The following is a 20426-nucleotide window of genomic DNA, read 5'->3' as shown; positions in this document are numbered from 1 at the left end:
CGTGTTTTTCTGGATCAAGCAAATCACTACATCAGTGTTTTAGAGAGTAGAGGATGTAAAAGGTGCCACCTGGGAGCACACAACCCCACTTGGGAGCACACAATCCTCAGCTCCTGACTGGGAGGAGCACAGCACATTTCATGGTCATGTTGTTGCATGGTAGCTAATGCACTGCATATAAACTTCCCATTCTATAATGTTGCCTTTATAAACAGATTTTGGAAATGAGAGAAAAACAAATACTTTATGATTAGCAGAGTGACTTAAAGTTTAGAAAAATCACTTCATACAAGAACCAGCTGTCAAATATTCCTGAAAATAATGTTTATGATGAAAAGTCTTACATGCAACTATTTTCAAATGCATGCTGAGAAGTCTTGTAGTGCTACTGATAAAAGCACAGCATACCTTCAAATAACATTCATTATAACTGTGGAAAAGTGCTACATTTGCAGGGAAAGGAAAGTCATGCATTTTTCATTCTGTTCACTCATTGCGTTAGGGACTTGATGTCATAAAAACTGCATAAAGTCACATATCTATTTCCCAATTTCTTAAACATCTCTTGCCTATGAGCTCCAAATGACTGAAGGGAAGAAGCTGAGGATCTTTAACTCACTTGCACTGACCCCTTAAGAAATTATTTGCTGCATATTTAGGTTAGAACCTGTCAAACTGCAAAATAGAACAAAATCTAGAGCTGTAAAAAAAAAAGCCTACCCCAAAATAAGGCATCCTATCTTGTTTCACCTTGCTGAATAAAAGTAATGTCTGAAACAAGCACCAGAGTATAAGAATTCCATCATTATTTCTGCAGCTGAGTAGCAGGAGAAAAAAATAATTGTTCCCTGTCTAAAAAGTAGGGATGCTGTGTTAGCAATGGCTCAAAGCTGCAGCTATTATATTTTCTTAAAAGCTTATACTACACAAAGCATACTGCATGCCTAACAGTCAGGAGGGCTGTTGAAAACCTATTTATTGAGTTTTTAAAATGTACACTCTTTACTCTTTAAAACTTTTTTCCCTTTTTAAAGCCTTTTTCAATTCTGGCAGTCCTGTGTGTACGGTATTTCCTGTAGCCTTTTATTTCCTGATATATTGTGCATTTCATAGGAACTGATGGAATTCAATCTGGAAATTCAGGTTTTATTAAAGTCACCAGAGTTAGTACTATTAATTTTAATATGGCAGCAGAACCTACCTGGTACAAAATATTTCACACTTTGTTCCTGGCTGCATTTCATAGCTGCTTTTCTTAGTAACATTGAAGGGAAAAAAAGTCTTTAAACTGTTTTTGGTGTGAAATGGCAGGAACTACTCAGACAGTGTGTATAAGGTTGGGCAGAGGATTAGAGTCTAAAGAGTTGTCTGAAATTCTACTGTATTAGTTTTCAACCATTTCCCCACCCTACTCTCCAGAAGATGGAGCACATTTTCTTAATCATGTGTTTAGAAATCTAAATTCACTGTCTTTTACCATGAAAGGAAAAACTGGCTACTGAAAATAACATAGTCTGAGGTTCTTTTAGATACTAGCTCTGTTTCAGAGGTGGGCTTTATTGCACTGGCTGTCACATGTGTGCCCTGGGAGCTGGACATCACTATAGACTCCTGAATATTGAATGTCTACATCCTACACCAACTACTTTATCTGGGCCTGCCCAAGATCACCGAGCAAGTAATTTAAAAATTTCTTTCACAGTTTTTAAAAAGATAACCAGCCTCAGCCTCACAGACATAAATACAGGCAAAGTTCTGCATACAACACCTAGAGAAAGGTGAGCAGAAAGAGGTGAGGGATGAAGAGTCCATGACAGGTGTCCTTTGAAGCCATGGAAGAATGGGATTTGCCAGGTGTGGGCAGCTGGGGGAGGGATGAGCCAGGAGCAGGAGTACAGTCCAGGTAAATGTTCATCCCAAAATCCTGGCCATCATGGAAGCAGCATTATTTCTGGAGAAGTTATTGCAAAACAAACCAAAGCTGCAGTGAAATCCTCCAGCTGCTCAGATGTACTGCATCTGTTTGAGGAGCCTGGGTGATCCTCAGGCTTTCAAGAAGGACTCTGAGAGACAAAGACTCTGCAGGGTTTATTGCAGGGTTTTTTTCTGTGAGAAGAAACCGCTGATAAGGTTTCTTATGGTTTCATGATGGTCACATCTCTGTATGTGTAATTGATAAAAGCCTCATTAATTATTGCCATAATTATTCTCATGTTCACACAAACCTGCTGTGAGTTGTCTCCATTAATATTATCCTGCTGCCCAACAGTTAATTAGGTGGCACACTCTTCACTCAGTCTTATTTCCAAGTAATCTTTAGGAAAAAATTTCATGGTTTTGCACATTTGTGGATTTTTTCCATCTCTGTTTCAACCTCAGCTGCCTTAGCAGTGTCTTTGCTTAGCACAGTTTTCTGTTTGGCATAACCAGCATTGTCACAGAAAAGAAAACCCCGTTGTTTCTTGCAAGAACCTCTCTGGATGTTCCCAGGATTGGAATTCACCCATTCATTGTGCCAGGAATGCTCACCAGTTTTTTCACATCAATGGATAGAGAGGGTAAGAACTCTTCTGTTCCCTTAAATATTTTTATGTTTTCTTTATATGTTCTTGGATCATAAACTGACAGGATTTTTCTTGACATTTTTCCCCATCAGCTTCTCTCTGTGCCCTTCTGCTTGTCTCTTGCTGCTTCAGATGTGCAAAGAGTGTTTTTTGTGAAAGTTGCCTGATGTTTGGAGAAGTGAACAGGTAGGTCTAGCAATGTCATTTTCTCAAGCACCTTATACAATATTCACTAGTCTGAAAGTTGTCTATTAATTGAAGATAAGGGGGAATAGAAGAGTTCCAGCAGGCTCGTATTAGGATATGCTGGATTCAAGGAAATATTTTGATCAATTAGAACTGCCTACACAGAGTATTCCCGAGGAATCCTAAACATATTAAAGTAAGTTATTAGCATCTGGTCAGAATTTAATGACAACAATCTGCCCAGCTGTCTCTGTGCTGGGAACAGCAGGAGCAATTGGAATAGAACAAAATCTACATCACGTCTTCAAAATATACTTAGAAATGCTGAAATGAAATGACTAATCCAAGCAAAACAGTTTGAGAGAAAGTGAGCACTATCTATTTTTCCAATTTAACACATGACTTGTTTAAATTATTAAGCTATCCAATCACTTCTGTTTTACTTTAAGGCTAAGCTTGTCTTCCTTCAAATATTATTTCTTATTCATGACCCCCCAAATACACAACACAAATGAACCAAAACAAGTGATAACTTTCTTTAAACTCAGTTGGTAATTCCAATGACTCATTAAAATGACTGTGTGAAGTACTGAAAACAATTTATATTGCTGCTAAGAAAATTTGCTTATCCAGATGCAAATCTTCTCGTATAATGAAAAAATGTATAATAATGTATAATAATGAAAAAATGTAACACCCTGTTGTGCACCTATGAAAAGAGCAGGAAGATAGACCTCAGTGCTCCACCACCTGTTCAGTCACACTTTGTAGTCAAGCCTACAAACCACCCATAATTCTTCCTCTTTGTTACAGTGCATGAAGGAGCTCTCACTCCAGGAGGGGTATACATGTGTTGCTGCATGTGGTTTAATTCCACTTTGTTCCAGAAAATTAATTTTCTTTAGAACTAAAGGGCTAAAAACTTGAGGCAGTTTACAGATTTTAGACATGACTGCAATAATTCTAATTGTCTTATAAAGGCGAATATAAAAGGCAGAAATAAGTTCAGAATTTGAAGGGCCAGTATCACAAATAATTTTAAATGTGTATTTTAAATATATTATTGTCCTGAATAAAATTAATTTAAAACCCCTGGTCTTTGCAGCATTAAAATCAGAAGGATATTCTAAAACAAATAATACAGACATCTGTGCTGGGAGTGTAAGGTTAACATTTGTCATGTCATAAATGAATAAAACGAATGAAGTTTACATGCCATGTAGTCCAGTTGGAACAAATATTAGGCAAAGTGTCTCTGCTGAGACTAACATGCCCTAAATAATGCATTTCCCTCACTTATTAAAAATCCTTGGTCTTGCTAGAAATGCTGGGTTTAAAAAAATTGTGTTATGATCAAATGGTACTAAAACTTTGACTTTCTAAATTATTAATCTCCTCTCTTTGGAGAATTCAATATTCTCCAGCATAGGAGAGTCCACTTGACCTCAGACTGGAAATTTTTTTAGTCTGTTCCTTGTTAGAGAAAAACTCATGCCACCTGCATTGGACTGTTATAAAGAAGTTGTAACTTGGGTGCTCTGAATAACCTCTGCTCCATCTCTGCTCCATATCTCAATGGAATTTTGTATCTCTGTCTACAGACAGGGCTTGGCCTTCCAGCTTTGATCTTCTCAGTCATCTTAAGATGCCTTACATCAATAGCACAGATGCTAATATCAATTTAAGCTGCTAGTTAGTCAGTTTGAAAAACACTACAGTGTTTAAAACTAGCAAACAAAATTACATAAAAATCTTAAATGGAGGCATATTTGCAATAATCACATTAAATTTAATGTGATTCGTGTTTATGAATATTTACAACTTAAACTGCTGTCAGGGGTGTCATAGACTTTTTGGTTTTAGTTGCAAATGCAAGTAACTTCTGACTTAAAGTTGAAGATAACATGCAATTTTTCTCCCATAAGTCCTTAACATTTCTTTCTTCAATTAAACTTTCTATGAAGTTCTGTAGAGGAAAAAGCTAAACTCAATTTCAAGCAATGACATCCAGGTGTAAATTAGAAGGACACAGAAATTTCACTTTCATTCTGTAGAACAGTAGGATCATTACATGCATCAGTAAGAACATGATTAAACCAAGCCTGGATGCAAAATATTTTATTTCTTCTTCATTTTACTGAATTTACATGTTTGGCCTTCTCTTTCATTCTTCCCCAGTTGATAGATGTTTTAAAATTAAATTATTGTAGTATACAATATTTGTAGAATAGTAGTGCCAATAACAGAGTTTTATAGTCAAAATTTTATAGAGAGTCAAACATTCCTTAATAACCATCTTTATTGCCATGCAGTTTGGGATAATGGGCTTTCAAGCAGAGTTGGAGCAGGGAATTGCTGGCACAGAAAAGCCTGCTGGGGTTGACTGTAAAAACAAAAAGTATTATTCATGAATGGCATCTTCATAGCTGAGGATTTCAGTTCCTAAGGTCCATCTTCCCATAACAATTGCCATAGTTTTAATTTATCTTCCAAGAGGTGGAAAGAAATCAAGTTGGGAAAATATTTCAACACATTTCAGTCCTTTCTCCTAAAAGTATATTTAGCCTACAGCAGTTGCTGAAGCCCTGGTTAAACTTGTATTAAATAATTAAAATAAACTCAAAGTTCCATTCTCATCCCTATTCTAAACCATCTATATCTACACCTATCTATCCCTGTGTCTTCTTCACCATTTCAGAATCAGACACTGACGCTTCAAAGGGAAACAAAAAAAACAAAATTATGCTGAATAAATCTTGAAGAACTTCATGATGATCATGATGATCATGCCTACATGATACTGAAAACCTTGAATAATAATAATAATAATAACTAGTAGTAGTGTGGCTTGAGGAGAATGCATGCCTGAAAGCATCAAGGCAGATGATTTTAATGGTGATATGTGGCAGGGTAGAAGAGAATAGAGTCAGCATCAACTGCAGTTACCAAAAATAATGATTTTTTTTTCTTCCCCTGCTGGTTAAAAGGAGGTTCTGCCCTTTTATTAACAATTCCTTTAAAACCTATGGCAAGAAGGTTAGTGTTAGTAATGTTTAGTAGTTCTTTCATGGGGAGTGAAGAGAGTATTTTATGGACAGCTCACTAACTATTTTTTTCCTTTTTCTAGTTTCCCAATGTACCTGTAAGTTCTATGAGCAGTTTGAGTAACAATGTTTAATCTTTGTATTGTCACTGCTACTCAACCACAATTGGAAAAGTTAAATGAAACTCATGTACCTTAATCCAGTCATTTCATGTGAGAACAATCCCAAATATTAATTTAAGTGTTGTTTTTTTTGAAAAACCAGCTCGTGGCACAAGACTTCTGCACCCCAGTGTTAGGTGAGGGTCTCTTGGGGGATTGCACACAAACCTGGGGCCCATGGCTGTAAGGATGATTTTCCTGCACTGTGGGTTTATCATTGAGCATCCTGCCTGCCCCCTGACAGCTCTGGGCTGCTCTGGCCTGCTCAAGCCCACAATCCAAGCACGATGGGCACATTTAACAAGCCAGGTCTGCGCTAAGGCATCTGACCCAAAGTCCTTTTCAATACCAGAAAGACTGAAATGTATTCCTGCAATGAAACATAAAGCCAGAAGGATCTTCCCTCTTAAATATCTCCTTCTATCTCTCTCACAGAGTCACATTTTTCTTTCAAAACGTTGAGAAAAATCAGACTACATACATTCAAGGCACAATTTAGAAGACCAAAACACTCCTCATTCTATAACTTTCATTCCATTAACTGTTTTCTCATACACATGACTACATAGTACAAGGGGTGGAAAAAAGTATGTTCAGTGTTTTCATTTTTCTTGGCAAGTCTTAAAGTGCTCTGATTATGAAATTATAAGAGAATCACTGGTTTTAACTTTCTAATTTCATGTTTTTCTTTTCCGTTTCAGGTCCTTGGTCAACACATTACTTGAATTTGTATAATGTAACTTGTATTTTGTTTTTTGTTTTTGCCATTTTGTAAACTAATAAACTTTGTTACCACAAAACTGTCAGATGGTCCCATCCTCTACAAAAATTTGCTCTGACTTTTGCCTGTTGCACAGTTGAGAAAAATAGAGAAAATGGGCAGGAATTTGGAAAGCACTTTAAGTTCTGAAGGACAAGCATTGTTACTTGTCAGATTTTGTTTTCAAACATTCTAATATAAAATAAATCAAAAAGAGTATTCCAGGTTCTCCATTTGGGGTGCTCTAAAAATTTTAGTGTCATACAGCAGTGTTTGCAACATTTAGATGGATGTCTCTTTATTTTCTAAGTGTTTGTAAAGGCCCAGGCTGTTTTCACACAGATTTCATTATTTTAAAATCATTAGAGGAATTTTTCAAATTTGATTGAGAGCATTTGACAATGGGAATAAGAGATGTTAAATCCTCCTGAAGCTATTGTTTTAATTAAGAGTTTTCTTATTTGGTTTTGATTCTTTTCCTTTGTAAAAGTGCTTTTCTCTTTGGAAATTCACTGCTGCTGGGGTTTGCTTCCAAGATTAGCATGGTATCTTTCTTATTTAATATATATTTTCATATGATATATCTATGGTAGAAAATTATGCAGAACTTCAATACAAAATATCTTACAATACAAAACAGCCATGGTATCCCTAGCGTTTTTAACGTGTTTTTATGTAAATGTACTTACAAATCCCCTTACTTCACAAGAGTATTTTATTCTTGGTTGCATAATTTTTAGCAAGGACTTTACTCAGAAAACTGACTTTCAGAGTGCTTGAGCACTAGTGTGTAGTTTTATCTGGCAATCTCAGTAGCAGAAGAGGTAAAAGGTTCTGAAAATGGTGAAAGTGACTTGTCATGTTATGGAAATAACCTACCACTGACCTACTGTCCATACAAGGTATCTGATTATGCACCTCAACTTTCTCTAAAATATTCTTATATTCTACTCAGAATTTTGAGTATGCTTTAAACAGCAGCTATTCCTGTATTGTTTAGATTATATCTGTGTTTCTGAAATGCTTAGTCCTCTAAAACTGCTGAAAAATGAAAATGCCAAAGACACTAGTTAAGGTTCAACATCAGGTTTCTCAGCATATGAATTTGATATAGGTCTAAAAAGTAAAATTACTCAGTTAATAGTTATCTGTTCTATCTCCACCTGTTGTACTTAAAATATTAACTTGAAGTCAAACATTTTTTAAAAAAAATATTAAATGTATTGATTTCATTGTTTCAAAGCTTTACAGAAAGAGTCTTCTTCAGAAAACTTTGAAGTGACAGAAGTCCTTTATAAAACCGCAAATCATTTATATAAACATATTTATAAAACAGCAAGCTGAATTACTATTTTCAGCCATGCTATGGCAAATGCATGTGAAAATTACAATCAAAGAAAGAATGAATTTTTAATCCCACAAGAAACTGATATTTCAGAGGGCTTGTACTGGTACAGAGACCAAATATGAAATTGTTCAAGGCAGATGTGACTCCTTTCTGCAGCAGACTGGCTTCCATAAAGTCTAGGGGAGCCTCCATTTCCCAAGGACAGTTGCATCAATCAAAATACTGACAGGCATTACGTGAAGAGAATTCTTCACCTGTACTGAAAATTCTGTGTGAGTTGAGTAAGACTGGCTGACTTGCAGCAGTGAAATGCTTATGGGCAGTCAGACTTTAGTGAGCTGCATCATTCCGCTGCTCTCAGGCAGACTTGGTCACTGTGAGGGGAAAATTGCAGAGCAATAAAAGCAGTCATGGCTTGGCTTTTTTCTTAATGGTTTTCTCTTACTCTTTGTGCGTTGAAACAAGTGAAGAGTTCTTTGCATTTTGTTTCTTCAATCATTGCAGAAGTAAATAATGCTACTGACCTCCCAAAAAGAATTCATGGTAAAGATCCCAATGAGATGAGGGCAATGTCATAACACATCCCCAATTAAACACACAGTCTGTGGCCCTTCACAAAATACTTAGCTAAGCAGGAAAGTCAGTAAGACAGGGTTGTCTGGTGCTGAACAGAAGGTTGGCCTTGATACCCATGTGGAGATAGCTAAAGAATCCTCCTTCATTCATAATGAACCTATAGACAGGATTAGTAAGCTGTGGTTGCTCAGTGCCCTGAATTCTGTAGTGATTTAAATGTTCAGGTCTTGATTTCACAAATTTTGTCATACTCTTTAAGTTTTCAATGCCAGATAGAAGTAAATAGTCCTGAGAATAATAAAAGAAGATTATCATTACTAAGCAGTATTTTATTAAGATAGAAAATACTCTTCTTGTGATATCATGTGAGAATGACATTTATCTTTGAGGCTGAGAACATTGATAATGAAGCACAGCTGCAAGGTATGGAAATTTTCAAAATAAGATGAAGGCTTCTATAAGTTACACAGAACACCACAGTAGTGGAGTGAGTAGCAGAGCTAGAGCTGCGCTCTCAGGCTGTCCTATGAAAAGTTAGACTAGTCAAGATCTCCAGTGTGGATGCTAAGGAAAAAGGTTAATAGAGAAAAGAGGTTTTAGGACTGGAGGATGGAGGAGAGATGGTGTGCATTCCCAGAGAACTCAGGTTCTCTGTAGTCAGTGGAGAAAGAGTTTTATGGATTTAATGGACACTGAACCTCGTTTCTGGAGGGTCCAAACAGACAGACAGAATGACAGTCTTAGATCACTGTGGCTCTTTTGCCTTGGCTTTGCAGTTAGAAAGATGAATGTAATCAGTAATCATGTGTTGGGAGACACTTCTTGTGATGCATTAGGTTAATGATCCTCTTCTCTTAATTCTCTTAATCATCATATTACTTGTGTCTTAGTTAAAATTAAAGGCCTCGAACATAAATTCAGCACTTTGTCTATACACAGCAGTCCTGTGTCCAGGGATTTAGTGACATTTCAGGCGCCAACAAAATATGTAAATTTGTAGAATGCATCTACCTTCTGTATCCATCTGGTATTGGCATCAGCAGAGCTGCACACAAGGTGATTCTTACCCTGTATTATGAACCAATCTCTTAACTGCGCATTTTCCCTTCTTTGGTTATTTCTTTCAGCCAGCAAGTATGCAAATATATACATAGACATTGTAGCACTGTAACTTTCATATACAGAGCATGTACAGAATACCCACCAGTGGACTTGGGAAATATGTCAGTGCTTATTATGCTCATGAATGAAAGGAAATGCCAGGACCCCTTACAGTATAACATTCTGGGCCTGCTCATTAATGCAAACCCTCTAGGAAAACGTCTCATGACAATTTGACCTTTCCCTAAAAATTACTCCTTATTCATAGTCAATTAGAAGGGTTTCCCTCATTTAAAAAAATATGAGGACCAACTAATCAGATACCTAAAATCAAGTTGTTGAAACGGCAGTTGATTTTTTTTCTGACAAGTCAAATCTGCGTATTTCATTCCCTCAGCAGGGAATAAATGCCTACATGCACAACTCCTTTTACAAAGATTTAATATAGCATGGGCACAGGAAAATGCCTCTTAATTTAGTGTTTTCATGTCTTTGCCAATGGATGTCTAATTTTTGTTACAATGCTCTTGGTACAATACTGTCCTGCCTTGGCTATGCAGTACAAAAAAAAACATCTGAGGAGTTCAACAAACAACTTTGTGAGAGGGTAAGAGGTGGCTGAAATTTGAGTTGCAGTTTTTATTGCAGACATCAGCTTTTAATTCCATTGTATTGTTTAACCTTCAATGTGGTTACTCTGGGAGTATATTTGATTTCATTGACTTATTTTGTGCCCTCTGTGGATTCCCTACACCTGAATGATAGTTCTATAAACTAAACTCTTTTTGCTGAAATGAAATATGCTGAGACTGTGTCTAAATCTTCTGAATTTGTACTTGTAGAGGTTTCATAACATAATTGTCTTCTGATGTGAAAATCTCTTCTAGAAAGCAAATTGGTGAAGTTTTTACAAATAATTCCTTTGTGATGAATGATGTAAGTGTATTTTGTGTTCTGTTGCAAAATTTTACGCATATTTTTATGTGCATATGGATTCACAGATTCATAGAATAAGTTTGATCGGGAAGGACCTTTAAAGGCCATCTAGTTCAACCCCTTTACAATAAACAGGATCATCTTCAGCTAGATTAGGTTGATCAGAGTCCCATTCAATCTGACCTTCAATATTTCCAGGGATGCAGCATCCACCACCTCTCTGGGCTGCATGTTCCAGTGTTTCACCAATCTCATAATAAAAAAGTGTTTTCTTTACATCTAGTCTGAAAATCAATATATATTGATGTAATATATAAACCCAACATTTTAAATGCAAAGGGTTGGGAAGGGTTTGTTTTTCATTTCACTGACTAGCAGGTCAAGGGAGGTAATTCAGTTCTGAACTCCACTCTAGTCACAACCCAACTGGAGTGCTCTGTTCAGCTCCGGCCCCTCCAACACAAAAAAGACTACGGAGTCCAGAGGAGGGCCAGGAAGATGGTCAGAGGGCAGGAGCCCCTCTCCTACGGAGACAGGCTGAGAGAGCTGGGCTTGTTGAGCCTGGACAAGAGAAAGCTCTGGGGAGAGCCTTTCTTTGCATTCCAGTACCTAAAGGAGGTGTACAAGAAAGTTGGGCGGGGATCTTTTACAAAGTCATGTAGATACAAGACAAGGGAGAATGGCTTTAAACAGAAAGAGTGTAGATTTAGGTTAGTTATTAGGAAGACATTTCTTTACTGTGAGGGTGGTGAGGCACTGGAACAGGTTACCCAGGCAAGTTGTGAATGCCCAATCCCAAAGTTCAAGACCAGATGGGATGTAGCCTTGAGCAAGCTGGTGTAGTAGAAGGTGAAGCTCCCCATGGCAGGGGGGTTGGACTAGATAATGTTTAGGTTCCTTTCCAAAGCAACCCATTCTTTGATTCTATGAAATGGCTAGGTCTTCTCTGTTTGATCCATAGTTCCTAACTTCTTAGGATTGAATTTTATTGAAGCCTTATGTAGACAGATGAAAGTCTTGGTAAAACAAGCTGTAAATCATTGCAGCACTGATTTCAACATGTCACTAGTGTGGGCAAGTCTGGCAGCAGTAACATGACACCTGTTAGACAAAGAATAGGTCAGTGATCCCTGGGTTTGGGATGGTGCTGTGCCACAGCCCAGCAGCCCTTAATGTGAGCCCATTTACTAACAGGAACCAACACAAACTGTTGGGTCACTGCTTTCAGATGGAGACACAGTGATTGCTAAGAACTGGCAGCTTATAAAAACAGGTGATAGATGCTCAGAGATCATCTTGGTATGCCCTCAAGGCCTTTTAAGTTACTTTGCTTGTAATAAGAGGATGCCAGAAGACCTTTATAGTCTATGTATAGACCATATGTAGATATATATACACACAGCTATGTGCCAGGCATGCAATATATAGATGGTTGTGCATTTCTGCTTCAAATTTGGTGCAGTTTCAAAGCCACTTCATTACAACTTTCTCCTGTAGTTATCTTTCTAAAATATAATCTGCCTAACAAATGCCATCACAATGGTGTGTGCTGGAGTTGTGCTCTCGTGCTGAGAGAGATGTCTGTGGGGCTGCAGGCTCATCCCATCAGTAGATCATCCTGCATTAATGCCTCAGGCACTAATGCCAGCAAAGCTGTTCTGAGTTCTCTTAACTGATAAGTGACTCTCACTCCTTAGCAGCATAGCAAGTAATAGCAAGAGCTTTGTATACAGAGAACATCACTAGGCTTTGCTTTTCTAATCTGTCCGTATCCTTAATCATACAAGAAACATGAGGACATGGCAAGAGAAGAGAATCTGAAGCTCTTATTGAAATGGGGTGGCAGGATATTTGCCACCTCATTCAGGCAAGGATATTCCCAATGCAAAATTTTGCTCTCCTTTCATGTTTTCATTGGCCACTGGGAGGAAATTAGGATGTAGGGAAAAGAAGGGAGAAATATTTCTTTCCATTCTGCCAATAAGTCCTTTTGCCTGAAGGGGGCTGCTTAAAGTTCCATGTGAAGAATGGTACAGCCCTGGAAAAGGACAAAGGCACCAGTTTGGGCAGGTGGCTTGGTGGAGGACATAATTTATTGTGAAGTCATTGTGGCCAGGTAGCCTCAAGCCAAATTCAAAGAGTCACATTCCTGACACTTTAGATTTGGATTTCAGCTACAGTTAGCACATATCCCAGATCCATGCCAAGCCCCAATGGGAATATCATAAAAGTTCTGCTTCAGGTGCACTAGATGGCTTCTTAAGGTTTGAATATTTTTTTCATTGCTGCTGTTGTCTTTTGGGTAAATTGACACAGTTTGCTTCTGGAGGGGCTGTATTGTTTTTGTAATCACATTTTATGATTACTGGCAAATAATAGCTTTAGCTTTTCACAGAGTGAAGCAGAATGACTCTGGCATACAAGCGTTCCAAGCAGAGAGCTCAAAGCACCAATCTCCCCTTTCAGACAATATAAACTGACAGTGTGATTATGTACCTTCAGAACAAGAATGTGCTGTAGAGGTTCAGGAAAGACTTGCCAAGCATAAATATTAGACATAGAACCTGCAGAAATCCCATCACTCAAATATGTGTATGAGGTATTTTGTTTCAGTAGACCTTCTTGGTGATGGCATTAACATTTTTCATATTTAGATAAGGTTAAACTTATTGTTAAAAGTGTTCAGTGGAAATACCATATACATTTTTTTTACCAAGCTTGATGCTTTTTGTGCTTGCTTTTCAGCACAGCTAATTTGGTTTTATCATGTTTTCCTGCAGCAGTTAAGATCATGGAAGAACCAGAATCATCAGGGGATGACATTTTTGTTACAGCCAGCACTTATGAAGGGTTGCCTTTCTTTACTGCTCCAAGTGGTGTCTCTACCATGCAGCCTGGAGCTGCCATCACCGACGTGCTGCCACCAATAGCACCGCTGCCCGCAGCCACCAGCCCGTCCTACAGCCCCTCCGAGATCATTGAGCAGTCCCTTGAGTTACCAGGTCCCTCAGTGCCAGCCCCTGAGGGGATTCCTGTGGATGGCACCGGGATGGGCGTGCAGGACATCGCGGCCGAGCTGGATCAGATGGGCGCCGTGAGCACGGCGGGGCTGGACGAGGGCAGTGGCTACATCCCAGTGCTGACCACGGAGCCTGCAGAAACCACCCCTGCACCCGTGCTCAAGTACGTCACCACCAGCTCCATGACCACTGCCGCCAAAGGCAAAGAGCTCGTGGTTTTCTTCAGCCTGAGGGTAACCAACATGCACTTCTCTGACGACCTCTTCAACAGGAGCTCGACAGAATACAAAGCACTGGAACAACAGTTCATGCAATTGGTGGGTGAAAATCGACCTCAACAGCATGAGTGGTAGCTGGGTGCAGTTTAAAGGAATACACTGAAGTGCACAGTGTTTTAACAATACTAAACCCTACTACAGTTCAGTCTGATAAGCTGTATTTTAAAGGATCCATAAGCCTGGAATGCTCTTAGGCTCTGAAGACAGGGTTTATGAAGTCAGTGATGAAAGATTTTACTTGATCAAGAGAACCCAGATATATGCCTAGCATGTAATTTATTTGGCTTTTTCTTAGATCCACATCAACACTATAGCAGTGCTGATTATATCTGAGACTTGTGTCTGCTTGCTGCATTTAAAAATAGGCTTTTAAAAATATATCATAGCATAGACTGTGATTAGATATGGATTTTCTCTGTTGGTACAATAGGGCACAGGTCAGCTCAGCTATAACATGCCTATTATACTATGCCCTAACCTGCCTGGATTGAATGTTTGAAAATAATTAAAGTTGGCTTTTGAGTGAGGTAATTTTTTTCTCTTCCAGATGAATAAACTTCCCAGCTGCTATGCATTTCATTACAGGGGAAATTGCTGCCCATCCATCTCAATACATTATTGAGAAAAGAGCAGAAATCCAGAAGAAGATACTGCTAAACAGAAAAGTTAATTTGTTCATGGAGCTTAACAATTGTATTAAAACTCAGGGAAATAAATCTGTGATGTGTGTACTTGATAATGAAAATTGACTATAAGAGAAATTAATAGCAGGTAGACACTGACAGCAAGTTAAAATAAAGGCAAATTTCTGTTTTGCAGTTACTTCCATACCTTCAGTCCAACCTTACAGGTTTTAAGCATCTGGAAATTCTCAACTTCAGGAATGGAAGTGTGATTGTGAACAGCAAAATGAAATTTGCCAAGACAGTGCCATACAATATCACAGAAGCAGTACACTGTGTTTTGGAAGATTTCTGTGATGCTGCAGCTCAGCACCTCAATTTGGAGATTGACAGCTATTCCCTGGATATTGAGCCAGGTAAGACTGCATTACTAATGTATGTGCTAAATCAAAACTGAGCAGACAATCTTTTTTCAGACTGTTACAGCTTCAGAAGTATGACTGTGTTGGAAACAACCACATTAGCAATATCCTCCCAGTGATAGGGGGTAATAAGATGAAAAAAGATGTTGCAAGTTCTCTGCAGATGTATTTTCTTACTGTAATGAAAAGCTGGGTGGAGCTGTTGGGCTGTGCTTGTTCACCAGCTGCTTTTCAGAGACAGAGTGACCTCTGGAATAAGTGCTGGGTGGAGACAGGTATAAGAAATGCCCATGTGCAGCTTGCAGGTCTTGCATTGGAGTAGGGAAACATAATTTCTGGTGATTATTGCAATGTTGTAAGCAAACCATGGTTTAGAGCATTATTTGATCTTTTTCTAAAGAGATACAGCATTCAAAAAAAGGAGATAATGTGTAGGAATAATTGGATTCTACAGATACTCACTAATTGGGCATGACTTTATGTAGTACTCCATAGATTTGTAATTCTAGAATCCCTCTGGATTTATATCTTTCAAATAAGTTTGTAGTCTTTGCTAAACAGTAGAAAGCCAGTAACTACACATCTGGACACTATTCTTACGTCAAGAACTTAGTGTTTTCAAAAACTACACTCTTTTATAAAATTGAAGCCTAAATCTATTTTCAGGCTCTGGTAATTATTTCAGGGTTGAATTTAATTTCATTGTCATGGAGAAGAACAATAGCAAAAGTATGCAGATGCCTCAAGCAGTTTTCGTTAAGCTGTTTTTTTATGTACAGATCTATGACAATTCTGGAACAAAAATCCATTTAAAATTCAGTTTCTAAACAGTTTTTTTTTTACATATGTCTTTGTGGCCACTAAAAGCATAGGTAGCTTGTGGTAAAGAAAGCTAACAAAATCACAGTATTCCACCCTCCAAATAAACCATAATAAACTGAAGTTTGATGAATAAAGTATCAAATTAGTTAATTATAAAGAGTCAACTTTGGACTGCCATATGTTCCCTGCTTTTGTAATGAATTTTCATTAAATAAAAATTAAAATAAGAAAGATCCTAAAGTGCAAATTCATAAAAAATTTTTAATCTTTCATCTTCATCTGATATGCTTTACTGATGTGGTATTTCAACATTAATTCAAGAAAACAGAGAATTCATTACAGAGAATTTGTGGAGAGATCTGTTTTATCGAGGCTTATAAGCTTATTAGGTAATATATAGTAGTATATATAGCTTATAAAGTAGCTTATAGAGTCAAAATAGAAGAAATTGTGTTCACAAAGCCAGTGTATTCCAGTACAGGTGTGGCAAATCAGGTGCGTTTTAATTTCAGAAAACAAACCAAAAAAATTCAATCCAACCTGTCTATCAAGTTAAGGTAATATAAGCAAATTCTTCTTTATTGTGAAACTGAGAGCCATCTAGTGGTAATGATGTTCTACCAAAGTGAAACATGGATGGAAACTGACAGTCCAAAATCCACATCAAGAGTCAGCAGCTGCAAAGGGCTGACTGCACTGGTCCTAAATAATACCATAAAGAAGAATACCATATTTTCAAAATACCTGCACAAAATACTTCATTAGTACTTATTAATTTATAATAATTATCCACGAGTACAGGAACACAGGATCATACCAAAAACAGGGTAAAACCATCCAAATGTGAAAATCCTTGTCAGTGAGATGAAAATAAACTCACTGCTTAACAGAGATGGGGTAAATCAGTGCAGATGTCACCACGACCTGGCTGTGTCCTGTACAGGAAGGGGCTGTCTGTCCTTCCATGCTGGACAACATCCTCCTCTCGGCCCACCCAATTGGCAGGCCGGTAAACAGGAGCTGTTCTCTCTGGCTGCCGCAAGCCCTGCCAAGGCCCTTTGGGGTAACGCTTCATTACTGATTCACCCCTCCTTTACAGCGGACCAGGCCGACCCCTGCAAGTTCCTGGCCTGTGACAAGTTTTCCGAGTGCGTGCTGAACGAGTGGACCCGGGAGGCCGACTGCCTGTGCAGGCCCGGCTACGCCAGCCGGGACGGGCTGCCCTGCCGCAGCCTGTGCGAGCTGCAGCCCCAGCTCTGCCTCAACGGCGGCAAGTGCGAGCTGGTGCCGGGAACCGGAGCTGTCTGCAGGTAAATGGATTGATGAATTCTCTTAACAGCCCCAGAAACCATGCTGATAAGCCAAAAGCTCGACATTCAGATGCTGTAAGTCACACTGCAAATACCCTTCTGAAGTATAAATAGTCTCACCATGGATAAATCCATTTCTGCCTGTTAGTATACACAGAACATTATGATCTAGTTATTTTTAAAGATGCTTCAGAAATTTATTAGAAATTCAGCATCATTGGCAGTGATGACACACACAAAGGCATGCATTCATTTCAGATTTCCAAACACATTTTGGAAAAATGGAACAACACATTCACAGTTTTGCTACCAATTACATTGTAGCATTTTAAGAAGTTACATTTTTGTAAGATATGTTAAAAAGAAAACCTTTATTTGGAATATGACAGTATTTCTACATTGCAGATCTTAGGATTGTGCAATATTCAATAATCTAATTCCATTCCTCTGTCATGCCCTAAATTATGTGTTTAAGACCACGTAATCAGAGTGGAAATTATTTCTCTCACATAAGGCTTCTGGACTGCGATTCCAGACCACCCAGTAAAGCACATGAAGGCTGAAGCTGCTTTCAGGGATTTCTGGGAAAGACTTGAAGATTAGCAGTTCTTCCTTACTGCAAACATATTTCTTAAGGATTTTTAAATGGAATTATCTTAAGTCAATACTGAGAACTTCACAGTACTTGAACATATTCACTCTCTTCCAAAGAATCAAGGATCTTCTCATTGTAAGACTAGACAATTCACAGCATTTTGTGAAACTGTATACTAGACTGGCACACAGTAGTTAACCAGCCATGTACATAAGCAAGGATCAAGTTACAATTCTTGCATTTGTTTACTTTCTCTCAATACTTTGACTAGATTAACAATACATCTTTTACCTTACTTAAGATTAGCATCAAAAATTAAGACCATTGGAAAAATTATTCAAATTATTCACTGGAACAACCCAACTACCAAAATTAATTTTCTTCAATGGGTATCACAGGAATTATATTGAATTCACCACAATTACTGCCAAATTCCTGACTTTCAGAGTCACAGTAGAGCAGCTGCAGCATTTAGTACTGGAAGTCAGCCTGTGACCTAGAAAGGTCCTCTTCAAAACTTCGCTGAGGTAGCAAAGGGTCTGACCTACTCCTCCAAGACTGATGCGCTAAGCAAAATAATCCTTTCCCCATCCAGAAAAACCCTGAATGTACAAGTATAACTAAACCAACATGAGGACTTTTAAAAGCACTAAAAATAATAAATGAAATTTTTTGTGAATTATAGCAAGTCACAAATTCCCACCAGTGTTGGACTGACAGCCTGTGCAAACTAGTACTGTCAGAGAGAAAATTATAGCCTACTATTTGCCCTTGTGCTCCTTGTAAATTCCCTTCCCCCTTGTCTTGTAGAGTTCTGCTACTTGCAGTAGAACTCCTATTCCAGACCTTACTCCCCAGAGTGAAATCACCAGTAAACAGAATATAAGCTTCAAAGTTGTGTTCAGACATTACCTTAAAACACACCTGAACTTCCAAAGTTCTAAACCACAAATGTTACCTGTGGGGTTAGAAATTTGTCAGAGATATTTAAAATGCATTGTTTCCTTAAAATTTGTAGGTCAGCAAGGAATATGTCAGTTTCTTTTTATTTAAAACTCACTCTTGAGTGTAAAAATATTATCTTTCCCTATGATCAATCACATAATTTTCATGCAGAAACATAATTCTTTGTAGTGGAAATAATGTGTTCATATTACATTGGAGATTTTCCGTTCTTTTTGTTTAAGATACTCAGTATTTTTTGCCTTGAAGTTCTGTACATTTTTTCTCTTCCTTTCCTTATTTTAGATGCCCTGTACGTAGACACCAGCTTTACCAAGGACAGCGCTGTGCAAAATTTGGTCCAGAACCCACACAACCCTTCATTTTTAAACCTCTCATTTTTGGCTTAGGAAGCCTTGGTTTTCTTTTCATCATTTTAATTATTAAGATAAGAAGAAAGTGCAAAAGAAACTCTAATTTGCAGTAAGCTGCTCACAATCTTTTCCTTCACATTTCAAAATATTCCTTTTGTTTCTTTTGCAATTTAAAATCTTACCTAAACAAAAATGTTCTGCATTGTAGAAGTCCTGCTCTCAGCAGCTGCAATCCAGAAAATGCTGTAAGGATTAATCCTGCTTTTGAACACGATGAATCCCTATCTAGCTTTTGTCACACGGCTTGCAGTGTAAGTGCTTGTCTCAGTTCCTCAGAGATCCTTGATCACGAAGCATTACATGAACTTGAAAACACAATTCAGCCTGGAGGTAAACTGCATGGAAATCCCTTTCTCATCCCTCAACCAACAGCCCCACCTGAAATAACAGGTCCACCTTCGTGTATTAACTCCACAACTAAATCAAACTTGAAGCTACTCTTGCTTGGCAATTTCAAAACTGAAAATACTAATGCATTCATTGCTTTCCACATTTACTGCAGTGTAGTTCTCATAACAGGACTGTAGAACTGCTTTTCTTACAGCTGTCTTGCATGGCTCTGCCAGTCTATCCTAGCTGAGTGCTTTTAGTCATTTAGAGAAATAATTACTGGTTTGGTTTTTTTACTCTTGTAGGTCACCAGATGAGTTTACAAAACCAAGAATGACAAGTTAGTCCCTGGAATTCTTCGTTTCCAGCATCAGCCACACAAAATCAAGGTTTGTGACTATTTTCAAGAGCCTTAAAAATCTGTTGTGTCCCATTGTCAATGTTATCAGGGAGCCTCTTTGAAGTAATTCCATACAAAGAAGAGCTCAGGGTTTTTTGATGCTTGATATGACAACTACATTTTCTTCATAAATGTTTTTATGCAACAAAGTTCTATTTTGTATAATCATGTGGTAATGTGGCAGTCACTGGAACATGTGAAGGAAGAAATACCTGAAATGACGAAGTTACACAAAATGCAGTCCAAAGGAGAGGTTTAAATAGCAGTGCTAAAAAAATCTCAGATCACTCAGTCTGGTTAAGCTACATAGAGTTTGGCAAGTAGGAATTCTAATTTGAGCAGAATATAGCTCATATCTCAAGTATTATTTCAAGTTTTGCAACTTGAAACACCTTGTATCTTTGTGGGGGGAAAAAAGACAGAAAGGAGAAAAGCTGAGTCAAACTTCCTCTAAAACTGACAGACTGTTTCTGATGTATCCGAGTATGTCCTCTTGTTAGGTAAAATAAAAAGCTTTTACTTTGTCATTTTCATTTTTCTGAATTACAGCCCAATTAGGAATAAAAAGGCTTTG

The 20426-nt window shown here is 37.9% G+C and overlaps 1 protein-coding gene across 1 annotated transcript in view; it reads left to right on the top strand.

The window, feature by feature from the left end:
* Positions 1–20426, top strand: part of IMPG1 (interphotoreceptor matrix proteoglycan 1) — a 52587-nt gene that overhangs the window by 30259 nt on the left and 1902 nt on the right. Inside the window, exons 13-18 of the mRNA XM_064710097.1 lie at positions 13457–14013; positions 14794–15013; positions 16941–17151; positions 18995–19171; positions 19271–19452; positions 19758–19841. Coding sequence (XP_064566167.1) covers positions 13457–14013; positions 14794–15013; positions 16941–17151; positions 18995–19171; positions 19271–19452; positions 19758–19789 — 1379 coding nt within the window. The 3' untranslated portion in view covers positions 19790–19841. The remainder of the gene's footprint in view (positions 1–13456; positions 14014–14793; positions 15014–16940; positions 17152–18994; positions 19172–19270; positions 19453–19757; positions 19842–20426) is intronic.

Source organism: Zonotrichia leucophrys, chromosome 3 (genome assembly GCF_028769735.1).
Source record: "Zonotrichia leucophrys gambelii isolate GWCS_2022_RI chromosome 3, RI_Zleu_2.0, whole genome shotgun sequence".
Classification (NCBI taxonomy): domain Eukaryota; kingdom Metazoa; phylum Chordata; class Aves; order Passeriformes; family Passerellidae; genus Zonotrichia; species Zonotrichia leucophrys.
The sequence above is the reverse complement of the archived record's forward strand: the minus strand, read 5'-3'. Positions and strand labels throughout refer to the sequence as shown.